The sequence below is a fragment of the Xenopus laevis genome, chromosome 2L (assembly GCF_017654675.1).
Source record: "Xenopus laevis strain J_2021 chromosome 2L, Xenopus_laevis_v10.1, whole genome shotgun sequence".
In the NCBI taxonomy this organism is placed as follows: Eukaryota; Metazoa; Chordata; class Amphibia; order Anura; family Pipidae; genus Xenopus; species Xenopus laevis.
In genome coordinates, this window is record NC_054373.1 from 140,216,153 (window position 1) to 140,228,891 (window position 12,739).

At 35.4% G+C, this 12,739-nt stretch overlaps 1 protein-coding gene across 1 annotated transcript in view; it reads left to right on the forward strand.

Moving 5' to 3' along the window:
* Window positions 1-12,739, forward strand: part of LOC108707543 (general transcription factor IIF subunit 2-like) — a 128,584-nt gene that overhangs the window by 16,899 nt on the left and 98,946 nt on the right. Inside the window, exons 2-3 of the mRNA XM_018245537.1 lie at window positions 5,477-5,495; window positions 8,381-8,506. Coding sequence (XP_018101026.1) covers window positions 5,477-5,495; window positions 8,381-8,506 — 145 coding nt within the window. The remainder of the gene's footprint in view (window positions 1-5,476; window positions 5,496-8,380; window positions 8,507-12,739) is intronic.

Below are 12,739 nucleotides of genomic sequence, written 5' to 3' on the forward strand. Positions count from 1 at the left end.
TTTAGAACAAGTTTTGTGCGCCTCTCATGACTGCTTTGGAAGAGTACCTCATCACTACCTTATAGGTGATCCCAGCATTGATTTCCCTGGATTCCATTTCCGTTATGCCTTCCAATTGGTTTTTGCCACATCTTAATTTTTAAGCCAAAGTAGCCTCTGCTCTGATGCCATTATTTGGTAACCATCTAAGTGTGAGTTATAGAAGGTAATGGTGTGACAGTGTTGATATTGTATTTACTATACTGTTGGGAGAATATCTGTTGATGCCAGAGCTAAGTCTACCCTTGAAAAGGATTTATGAGGATTTTGCTCTTTTTTCTTAGTTTTGTTCTGCTCCCTTCCTTTGTCACAGCAGACGTTAAGGAGCACTGCTGTGTCGGTTGTCCAGTGGTTAAATGAATGTTCAGACATTTCCTCAGGAGAAGCAGCTCTGCAGATGTTGCTATAGCACTTGTCATTTCTGCAATGTGCTGAGAGCTTGAGTGCTAGAACGGCTTCCCTTAAGACAACACAGATTTCTTATAGATTTCAGATTTCTTATAGTGCACCTTGCCATATTTTATGAAATCTGATTTTAGTTTGAAATTGGGCCAAATGCTTTCAGTAAGTACAATAAGGCAGATTTATTAAGGATCGAGTTGTGTTTTCCTCGAAAATTCTTGTTTTTGAGGTTATTTTTTTTTTGGTCAAAAAATCAGTTAATAAAAAAATACACTCACATTTTTTTGAGATTAATTATACTCTAGAAATAGGTTGAATCTGAAAACTTGTCGAGGTCATGTAGAAGTCAATAGCAGAGGTCCTATGAACCATATGAAGATGTTAATGGCCTTCATGATGTTTGAGTTGTTTTCAGAGGATTTTGCCTGAAAGGTCATCTATTAGAGCCATTCGAGGGTTTTTTTTTGCCGAAAACTTGATCAATTGGAGTTTTCAGGTTTTTAACCCTGAACTCGCTAATGCGAGTTTTTGCCATACAAGTTTTTTCTTAAATAAGAAACCATTCGAGTTGTGCATTAATTTGAGTTCATTCGAGGTATTAAAAAAATTCTTAATTTCAAACTTTGATAAATAACCCCCTAAAACGTATAAAAACAAATAAAGCAATGAAACTGCATGCGGTTGTCCTTGTGATAGTTTGTTCCATTGTTTATTGCACATGTGTATATCAGTATTTTCAGATGACCCTCTTTAAAAATGCATCTTATATAAAGAATGCTTGCAATGTCATAAGTGCATGTTTCATTTAAAGTGGCAGTAAAGTTTATATGCATGTTGTGTGTTGGTAGAAACACAGTTTGTGATACTTGTTTATTTGAAAACTCTGCAACATTGCAATATAAAGTAACGCTACAATAAAGTTAAGTTACTGTAGCTATGTACAGTAGTTACAAAAAGGTCTTCCTTCTTCTAAATACAGCAAAGTTACAAAAAGTCAATATGTAAAGGCCTATCTGGTTTGCTTATTAAAAGTAAACAATAAATAAATAAAAAAAATTGTGTTTATATCTGTTTATAATGTGTTTATATAGCTGTGTAGTGACACATGTATAAAAAGATATTGCTGTTAACTAAAGCATGTTTCTTTATATAATTCCATTGCATACTAGCTGAGATTGAAAAAAGACTATGGGGCAAATTCACTAACTAGCGAAAATTCGACAGCGCTGGCTTTGCGCATATCGCAACACTTCGCCAGGCGTAAATTCACCAGGACAGCACTGATTCACAAAGAAAAAAAAAAGTTGTGCACAGGGTAGTGATGGGCAAATTTATTCGCCAGGCGCAAATTCACGGCGAATTTGCGCGATTCGCCGCCAGCGAATAAATTCGTGAAAAATTCGCGGGCGTCAAAAATTTGCTGTGTTTGCTTCAGAAAGACTACTGTTTATATTAACAAGTTGCAGGGGTAGTAATAGGGGAGCCGTTAAAGGAATTGTTCAGTATAAATTAAAAACTGGATAAACAGCCTGTCCAAAATAAAACATGTTTTTTTAATATAGTTAGGCAAAAATGTAATCTACAAAGGCTGGAGTGACTGGATGTCTAACAGAACAGAACACTACTTCCTGCTTTTCAGCTCTCTTGGTTTCCACTGATTAGTTACCAGGCAGTAACCAATCAGTGACTTGGGGGAAAGCCATATGGGTCATAACTGTTGCTTTTGAATCTGAGCTGAATGCTGAGGATCAATTGCAAACTCACTGAACAGTTATGTCCCATGTGGCCCCCCTTCAAGTTGCTGACTAACTCAGAGTTAGAGAGCTGAAAAGCAGAAAATATCTATATCATTAAGTAGTAAATTTGACAACTGGTAAAACACATTGTATAACTACAAATACAGTCTTTTCACAGAACGAAAGGGTATTACTGTATTACCTATGTTATTGTATGTTCTATGCAAGTATTTGGGGGCACTTAAACTTGAGGTACCACTGTTTACTTCCTTTGAAGAAGCAAAGACTACTAGGTAATATTGAAGTTCTACAGACATATATATATAGTTCTATAGGCACAAATACTTGATGCTGATCTGGATTTGGCTCTGAATTAAACATTTAGCCACTTTGATTCTTTTCCCATTTCAGTTGCAAATGTCTCCTTTGATATTCCAGTGCAATAGACATCAATCAGCAAATTAATTCATATTTATGACTTAAGTTTGTGTTTACAGTTTATTCCACATTTTAAAAGAACGATCATAGAACTAAACACATTTTATAACATTACTGGAAAGAACATCCAGAACAAAGAACATACGAAAAGCCTTCTTCAAGGGCACCTTGAGTTCCACCTCGGTTTTTAAGGGGAAACATTGATATAACAAATCGTATATATGCTTCATCTCATGGAAATGAGAAACTTTCTAAGAATCATTGAAAATTTCTGTAGTGGGATGTTAAAAGACTAACTATATTATTTCTGAATTCTTCGCATGAAATGTTTGGTTTTCATGATTGTTTTTATTTTTTAGTCCTAAGGCATTGAGCAGATGAGTAATGCAGAGGTTGGCTTAGTAGCCAGCTTCCTGGAGCAGTACACTTGGTCCTGCAATGAGTGGAGTTGTCTGGTTTGAATGACTAGCTCATAGACCTTCTTTCTGCTGCCAACTAAAACAGTTATTTTTGCTAGAAGTTTAGTTGAACTTTAAAAGAAAATGATTCACTCTCTCTCTCTCTTTTGTACACCAGCTATTATTGTCTTGCAGAAATTGTGCCACAAGGCATAAGACATATGCCATAGCTTCCGATGTTTCCCTTTAACTAACAGTGCATCTAAAATACAATAGATACAGCTGATTTTAAATCCCCCCCCCCTATGTTTTATCTTATTCAGCTCCCAAAGTACTTGGCCCAGCAGTGGGCAAAAGCAACTGGCAGAGGAGAAGTTGGAAAGCTGAGAATTGTTAAGTAAGTGTATTTTACTCTTAAAGGTTTATGTATGAAACTGGGCCACAAATTGTGTTTTGTTCTTTAAAGATCTTTATATTTCTTCAAATGTTAACATAAATCATGTTGTTATAACAACTAAATATTGTGTTTGGTCTATGCCTGTTTGTGGTTTGTTTTTTCTATATTTTTAGCTGTTTAAATAGTCTTATAAACACGACTGATTAATATCAGATAAAAAAATACTTATACATAAACAAATTTGAATGTTTATGTAATAAATTATACTGTAGTTTTTGTGTCTCCAGCAGGGTTATCCAGTCTCAGGCCCCTCTAGTACAAGATATTTTGGGGATAGTTGAGCAATTATGCCCTACGCTTATTTTCCCTACCCTTACACACTTTACTTTCATGAGACGATAACTGACCTGTCTAGTGAGTGGGAGAAAACAAAGCCCCCAGTGAAAAACAGGAAGAATATTCCAACTTGACTGAAGACAGTGTCCATTCATGTATGTATCATAACACAGTATGGACAGCAAATCCTGTATAATTCTAAATTAATTTTAATAAATATCAGAGAACCACTGATGGCTGGAGTACCATCAATACTGTGTTATGAATATTGGATGTCCGGGTGTGGGAGAATTCTATGAATCGCACATCCATTTTCAGGAAAAAAAGGCAGTTTCATATCTTTTAAAGGGGATGTAAAGGCAAAAACATGTTGCATCTACGGCTTCTTCACATAAAAAGAAGCATACGTGCAATTTAATTCAATTAGCAAATCAGTACCATTTCTTCAATAAAACATTCTTCTGCGGTTCAATTCCTCTCCTGTCCTTCTGGAAGCTGTGTGTTGAGATCATTTGATGGCTGGCTCGGTAGTGAGAAACGAAATACTGATTTGTTGAGTGAAGTAAATTGCAGATATACTTCTTTTTATGTGAAGAAGCAGTAGATTATCAGATGCAGTATAGTTTTTTTTGCATGTACATCCCATTTAACCATGATTGTATATCTCTCTGTCTGTGTGACTATCTGTCTCTTCTTTTGGAATGTCAGCAGCTATTTAGTCCCTAGGGTTCAATTTAGCCTAGCAACCAGGCAGTTATTTGAATAAAAGAATAGAATATAAATAGGAAAGGGCCTGAATAGCATTTTAAACTAATAATAAAAAAGTAACAATAACAATAAAATGTTAGCCTTGCGATGCAATATGTTTTAGGCAGTGTGGGTGAGTGACCCCCATTTGAATGTTGGAGAAACATTTGAGTTAACATTTAGTAAGATGTAGAGAGGGATATTCTGAGACAATTTGCAATTGGTTTTAATTTATATTATTTGTGGATTTTGCGTTATTTAGCTTTTTATTCAGCAGCTCTCCAATTTGAAGTTTCAGCAATCTGGTTGCTAGGGTCCAAATTACTCTAGCAACCATGCATTGATTTGAAAAAGAGACTGCAATATGAATAGGAGGGAGTCTGACTAGAAAGACGAGTAATAAAAAGTTGCAATAACAATACATTTATAGCCTTACAGAGCATTTGTTTCTTTAGATGGGGTCAGTGACCCCATTTGAAAGCTGGAAAGAGTCTGAAAATAAAGGCAACTAATTAAAAAACTATAAAAAATAAACCTATTAAAAATTTGATTAGAATTGACCATTTTATAAAATACTAGAAGTTAACTTAAAGGTGAACCATTCCAAAAAAAAAAAATAGGAACAATTGAAAAGTCAAGAAAATTCCCAAACTACTTCCCTCTATTTATCAGATTTCCAGATAAAACGTTTTACACTGGCATTTAAACCCCTCCGCAGAGGCTCTGAAGAACCAAAGAGGTTGGCCCAAGTATTTACTTTTTTTATGTTGGTGTTTTTTGGGTTAAAACAACTGTTTCTAAATTCTAAATTTCTAAAGTAAAAATCTACTGCATGAATCTATGGCATTCAGAGTGTTTGTTTTTTAAAAAAAGATCATAAAAGCCTACCAGATAGCTACCAGCTATGTGCTTGTTTTCACTCATTTTTGTGAAATTGGATACCTTTTAGTTGACTATACTGTATATGTTTTTCTTTCCTGCAGAAATCAAGGGAAAACAGAGGTAAGCAGTTTTTTGTTTTTTGCTACTGTAGCCATATTTCAGTAAGCTTTTTAAGTAATATACAGAAATGCCACATTTACTGGAAAATACCAGCCTCTCTGTGATTTCTTTCTTTCCTATTGATAAAGTTGGCATCAAGTGTTATTTTTACTGGTCAGGTTCCATCCCTAAATGTAGTACATAGCAGAGAATGTATGTGACAGTATAAATAACCATGTGTTCTGAATGGGAAGTTGCTATACTAGAAAGGAGTTTTTTTGTTGGGGAAACTATACCCCTGAACACTGCAGACATTTTATAAAAATAGATCAGGTCTTTTGCAAAAGGGGGAATATTTATGCAGACATAGTTTTATTGCATCTCTATAGTCAATATCACAGTCATACTGTTTATTGCAAGAAAAAAAATAGTGGTTAAAGGTCAGTTTATGGTCTTGTTTTGCTGGCCCATTATCAATATATTTAAGATATTGAGACATTTTCTGCATACAGCTACTATAAAAAATGCCTTATCCTTTAAACAAAACAGGGATTGTTTGTCCATGCATTGCAATATAATATATTAAGCTGGGCAACTACGTCAAAGTCATCTCATCTAACCAGTTCTACACTCAGATTGCATCTGATTCATTAAAGGAGAAGGAAAGGCTTGGTGCACTTGGGGGTGCCAAATGTTAGGCACCCCCAAGTGATTGTATTGACACCTTAAACCCCGGGGTTATACCAGTGAGCACCACGGATTGATATTCTTCCGTCTTCCTCTGTCTTTGCGCGGCTGCACATGTGCAGTAGAACGAAAAGCTGAACTTTAACTAAAAAGTTGGCTATTTCATTCAACTGCGCATGCCCTGGATCGATCCGTGTCGCTCACTGGTATAACCACGGGCTGGTACGGTTTTCTGCTGATAAGAGCACCGGCTCAGGTTTTCAGGTAAGTCAATACAATCACTTGGGGGTGCCTAACATTTGGCACCCCCAAGTGCACCAAGCCTTTCCTTAATTATAGAATTCTATTGCTTCATTATACATTTTACACAGGGACTACGTTTTACCTGCAACTTACTTGTTGCTTTCAAGGTTAAAACTGTCCCCAGTGATGACATTCCTCTCTCCATGGACTGTTAGACTTCTCATGCAGTAGGATCTTAAGGGAAGAAATATGGAAGCTTGCAGGCAGCTATGTTGGGAGACAGCACCGGTCTAGGTAAAATTACAAGCTGAGTCAGTAAGTGCTGCGGCACACAGGGCAATTTCAGTCAATTTTTCCCTTGTTAAAAATGCTGCATCAAAAAGCCCAAATTGCTCTCCATTATCCTCGCAAATAATTGCTTGAAAGCTCAGCTAGTGCTTGTTGGTGATTCTTTCCTGAAAACTTACACAGCTGAAATTTAATGCATGTGCCATAGCACTTAACATTTCAATTAATTTATAACAGCAATCTTAAAATACTTAAACGAGGTTTACAGAATGTGATCAGAGGACCTTCCTCACAAGAGCTTCCTATTTACAATTGTTACTATAATAACTGTAATTATCAATATCCATTGTGTATTTCCAGTGCCTTTTGGAAATTTCCTTAGCATTAACATCTTAAGTGAGGCTAATTAAATATTTGGTTTACATCCTTCTTAAAGGGGCAATCTATGGTTTTGGATATTTCTTGCATTAGGACAAAGGGAGAAATTGAAGTGACTCCATATTTGGTCCTTGTGGCCTAGATAATTAGTAGAGAATAACAATCTCATCCTGCTTTATTGTGGGCATCATTTGTGCATTGGTACTCACACATACCAAACATGGAGTCGCTTCCCAGGTTTTCCTGTCTAGCAGAAGAAATAACAAAAAAGCCATAATTGTTTAGTGATTAAGAACAATACACAAATAATATGTTAGGCACAAGCTCTATTCATTGAACTCATGTTAAACAAGGGCTTATTCTGCCCTTTTAACCTCTAACCTGTTTACAAGTGAAATAAATTGCATTAGGCTGTAGGAGTAAATTTGATTGTATTTATAGGATCCTAAAGGATACATTCTAAATGGTGCGGTGAGCCCTGAACTACCGGTATATATCCTTTCTTTACCTTGGCAGTTGTTAGACCAAAAAATTGGGCAGCAGTGATTTATTTAAAGAGGTACATATATATATATATATATATATATATATATATATATATATATATATATATATATATATATATATATATATATATTATAGTTATGTATTGCATACATAAACTGGAAACATTATCCTGATTTTAGCTTAATAACTTTTTTACTGGCTTTAATACATTAGGGTAGGGCCAGACTGATAACTTAAGCCAATCAGAATGGCCCTTTCTACAGCAACTACAGTCAGGATGTAGCTGCCTATTTTGTGGTAGGTAAACAAGTATCAGTAGTCTAGGTCCATTTGACGTAACCAGTGCCACGTGTTGCAACACATTTTATGTGTAAACATCATGTAGAAAGGCAAAATTCTGATACAGTAGTGGAGGGTGATATTGGAATAAAGTAGATCCAGTTCTACACTGCAGGATGATGCTCCCTTGTAATTGTATGTTGTTTTAAATGCATAATTGTATGATGTGTTCAAATTAATACTTCTAAATAGAGGAAAACAGAACTAGCATTACATCTCGCTCTGTAAAAATAGAAAATCTTTCAGTGTAAAATGTTGGCTAAATTCCTAAAACACTTGGAAAGAGCTTATATGCTCCCAAACTGCCATTCTCCTGTTTAGTGGGATTCCAGGCCTGAAACGTTCTTACCAAAGATATGTCCTTTTTAATTAAATAAAGGCTTCTGTATGTTTTGCAGAATGTTTAACATGGGTGCCCTGTAGAGTAATAATGACATTTAATCTGTCCTTTACCCTTAATGAAGAACTTGCTAGCATTCAGGATATTGGAGGGAAGCCAGCATCATCCATAGTCACTGCGTCCAGGGAACATCCGTTATGCTGCAGTCAGTGGGGGGACAAACTCTCAGTGTTTACTGAAAGCTTATCAGGTAAGATAATTAAGAGTATTGTATATGTAATTATATATAGATATAGACATATATAGATACATTTGTTCAGTAAATGTGCGCACTCCAAGTCTCAATTCTCCATTTATGACAATACATTAAAGTTTCGGTTGTGGACTAAAGCCTTCACAACTTCAACTTCACAACAGTATTCCATTTAAATATACTATACCACGCCCATCCCATAGTACACTGACGTCACTTCCCCCCGTTCCCCAAGCAAAAGAGGTTACATTGACAACCCCTGCAATTGTGACAATGGGGGGAGAGAGAGACCGTCAACATGATTCAATAGTTACACACAAATGAAAATAAATATAAATTCATGATATGAATTTCTGATATAAATGTCATCACTTTAACAATATAAAAATCCATAGTATCACAATTTTATCTATATTAAATACGTCACTGTATATCCTGAAAGCAATTGAGGGAACAGTACTCATTAAGTCCTTTTGGAGATAACGTGACCAATTTTTTTTTATCTTAAACGATTCTCGTTGTAATAACAGCCTGGACCTATCACCTCCCCTTCTTGGCATTGGAATGTGGTCAATTGTGATATATTTAAATGTTGCTAGTCTATGTCCCAACTCTTAAAAGTGGTTGGCAACAGGTTTTGAGGTATTTTGCTCTCTAAAGGCCGTATTAATAGCAGACCTAAGGGCATCCATCCGTAGGCACAACATTAAATCCGTTTTGCCCACGTATGAAAGCCCACATGGACATGTGATTAAATAGACTACAAAAGTTGCAGTACAAGTTATGTGGTGTCTTATCTGTATCCATTGCCCTGTTTGTGGATGTACAAACTGGTCCCTGGTGACCTATATCGGCATGATGAAGTCAGGCACCTATAACAGCTCAGTTTTTTTGATGGCATGCAAGTGGTAACGAAGATACTGTGTTGTAGCTCTTAACATACCACCAGTAAATTTTGCCCACGACGGAAACCTAATGTTGGAGGGACAGGGCAAATTTTGCCCAAATGCCAATTAGCTTTAATGGCATGTCCTAGTTGTGACAAAATAGTACAATAACATGTGGAAAATATTAGATCAGGGCTCTTTCTAATCTCATGATGTTGGGACTTAGTTCTTGCATTACACATAGCTTTATCAAGGATTGTCTTCTTGTACCCTTGTTGTAAAAACCTCTCCTGCATCTCAATAAGCTCTTTCTCACACACATCTGGATCTGAGTTGTTTCTCAGCATTGAGACCCATCTGTTACTTTACAGTATAATATATACTGAATTTATATTTATTTTCAACTTTAAATCCAAAAACTCAATTTCACTGTCACATTTTGCTGTAAATTTAATCGTTTCTGATTTCATATTCAAACCATCCACAATGGCCATCAACTCTCTCTTCTTACCTTTCCACAAAACAGAGATATCATCAATAAAACTTTTGAATAACAAAATGTTTTGACCATAGTGTGGCAGTATGTGTGTAATGATAAATTTACGTATGAGGGCGCCATTGGAGCCCCCATCTCCGTTCCCTCAATTTATTGATAAAAAAGTGGATTCAAATCGAAATTAATTAAGTTTAAGGCACAACTCTAGTAAAGATAAAGGGAATTGAATTGGCGGACCATTATAAAATTCACTCTCTACGAGGGATTTTTCAATAGCTTTCAAGCCTGCTTCGTTTAGAATGCTTGTGTAAAAGCTCACTACATCAATAGAGGCCAATAGCACATTGTTATCGCAAGACAAATTTAACTCTTTGATACATCCCAGAAAATGTTAAGTGTCCATTAAATAATTCTTGTTTTTAAAAATGATTTCCTTTTTTCTCTGTAACAAAGTGTACATTGTACTTGATGGTTACTAAGCTGTATAGATCCATATTAGTTGCAAATAAACATCCTATTAGGGCTATTTCATGTTCTGTTGCTTTTTTTTTTTTTATAGACGATGTATAGCAATCCAGATTACGGAAAAATCCTTTATCCAGAAAAGCCCAAGTCCCAAGCATTCTGGATAATTGGTCCCAATACCTGTACTGTGGCTTACTTGCCAACATTCCGAGAAAAAAAAAAATCAGGGCATTTTAGGAAAGTTGTAGAGCCACTCATAACTCTTGCTGCTTTTTAGCTGCATTGTAATGTGTGTGAGTATATATGTATGTATATGCATGTATGTATGTGTGTGTGTGTGTATATATGTATATATATATATATATATATATATATATATATATATATATATATATATATATATATATATATATATATATATATATATATATATATATATATATATATATATATATATATATATATGCATATACACACACACACACACACACACACACACACTGTGTGTGTGTGTATATTTGAACAGCTAATGTTATTATTTTGTGTTTACAATTGATTTTGGTTTTCAACATTGCAACTGCTCTGATTTTTCTCTAAATTCCCTCTGAGCTGGGTGTGGGGGCGGTGGCTCACTCACTTGTGTCTGCTTGCGACAGTGAGGACAGTGAGGACGTGAGTTCAGGACTACTGTTCATGCCTCTCTAATATTAACTATATTGATCCAATTGACATGATTGGCTGCCATTATTCTGGTATTCAAATAGTTTAAATTGCACTGGCTGTTTAAATTTGGATATCTGTCTGAAGCTTAACTTCCTTATTATTTGTGAAATAACTTAGTGCTCTTAGGCATCATGAATACAAATTAAGAATTTGGTATTCTAAGACCACATAGGTATATTTATTTGTCTTGCCCAGCAATGTTATTTGAGTGGAAGGCACAAACATTTACAGAGCTGATATGTGTGTGTCTGCATCTCTACAACCACTTTATGTGCTGTGACTTTCTGTGAGGTTTATGGAAAGAAGAAATTTGTAGCTATGGGCTGTTCTGTATGCAGATCTTGATTTCCAATTACCATTCTTCATTTTCTGCCTGCTCTGCCAGCCATTTACTCCACATTTCTACAGGATTAGATTTAAAATCCTAAAGCTAACAAACACATCCCTAAATGATAAGTCACTATCTCACAAATCTACTACTTTCTTTTTCTATTTTGTATTCGCCTCTGAATCTCTTCTGGTCTTACCTGATCTAATTCCTAGAGAGATGCCTTTTCTCTTCACCTAAACCATGTAACCTGCAAAACGGAGTAAATGTTTAGAAACATTTTTTTTTTTCAAAAAACATTTACCAAGTAAATTTTTTTTTCAAAAACATGTTTAATTACGTTTTTTCACATTTTGAGGGGATATAATTCCTTATTAGACCACATCTGTTACATGCATCTTAAATGTTACTACCATTTGCATAGAATATTGGCAAAGCACCATGAAGTAGTTATAAGTATAGAAGAAAATTTTATTTTAAGACCATTTTTCTGTAAAATATTTAAAACTCCAAGGCTTAAGGCACATTTATAAAACTGTTTAAAAGAAACAGAGGGGCTCATTTATCAACACTGGGCAAATTTGCCCATGGGCAGTAACCCACGGCAACCAATCAAATTGATGCATTAATCTTTCTACGTGCAGCTGGCTTTAAAAAGCTTATCACTGATTGGTTGCTATAGGTAACTGCCATGGACAAATTTGCCCAGTGTTGACAAATGAGCCCCAGAGATAGAATACACCACTCCTCAACATGTGAACTTTATATTTGTAATGGTGTGTACCGAATGTGTAGCAGCACTCAAACTTTTTGTGTTCTGCTATCCAAAAAGCTCAGAATTACAGGAGGACCATCTCCCATAGTCTCTATTTTAAAAATGTATAAGCATATTTAATTTTACTCATTTTACTGTAATTATAAAAAAGAACCTTGACCCCCAACTAAGATACAATTAATCCTTATTGGATGCATCATAATCCTATTGGATGTATAGTATCTAGTACTAAACTCCACAAGGACTTTTGTCTGATGATATCGGATTGACAAAACGCACCCGACAAGTTGGATGTAGTCACATGGGTTAAAATATAATGGGACTGATACAAAAATCGGATGGTTAAACTACATTAAACATTTGCCATCCAACACAAGCAGCATGCTGCGTCTTCACCCGGAAAGATAGAAATGGATGGCGTTGGAAAGACATATTATAATACATTGACCATCTGCTGTAAACAAATGACTCTCTCCAACCTTATCTGATCTGACATTACATTACAGCTGTGGGGGATCAGATTGTGGAGTTTATCACTAAACCTTTAAATGTTTTT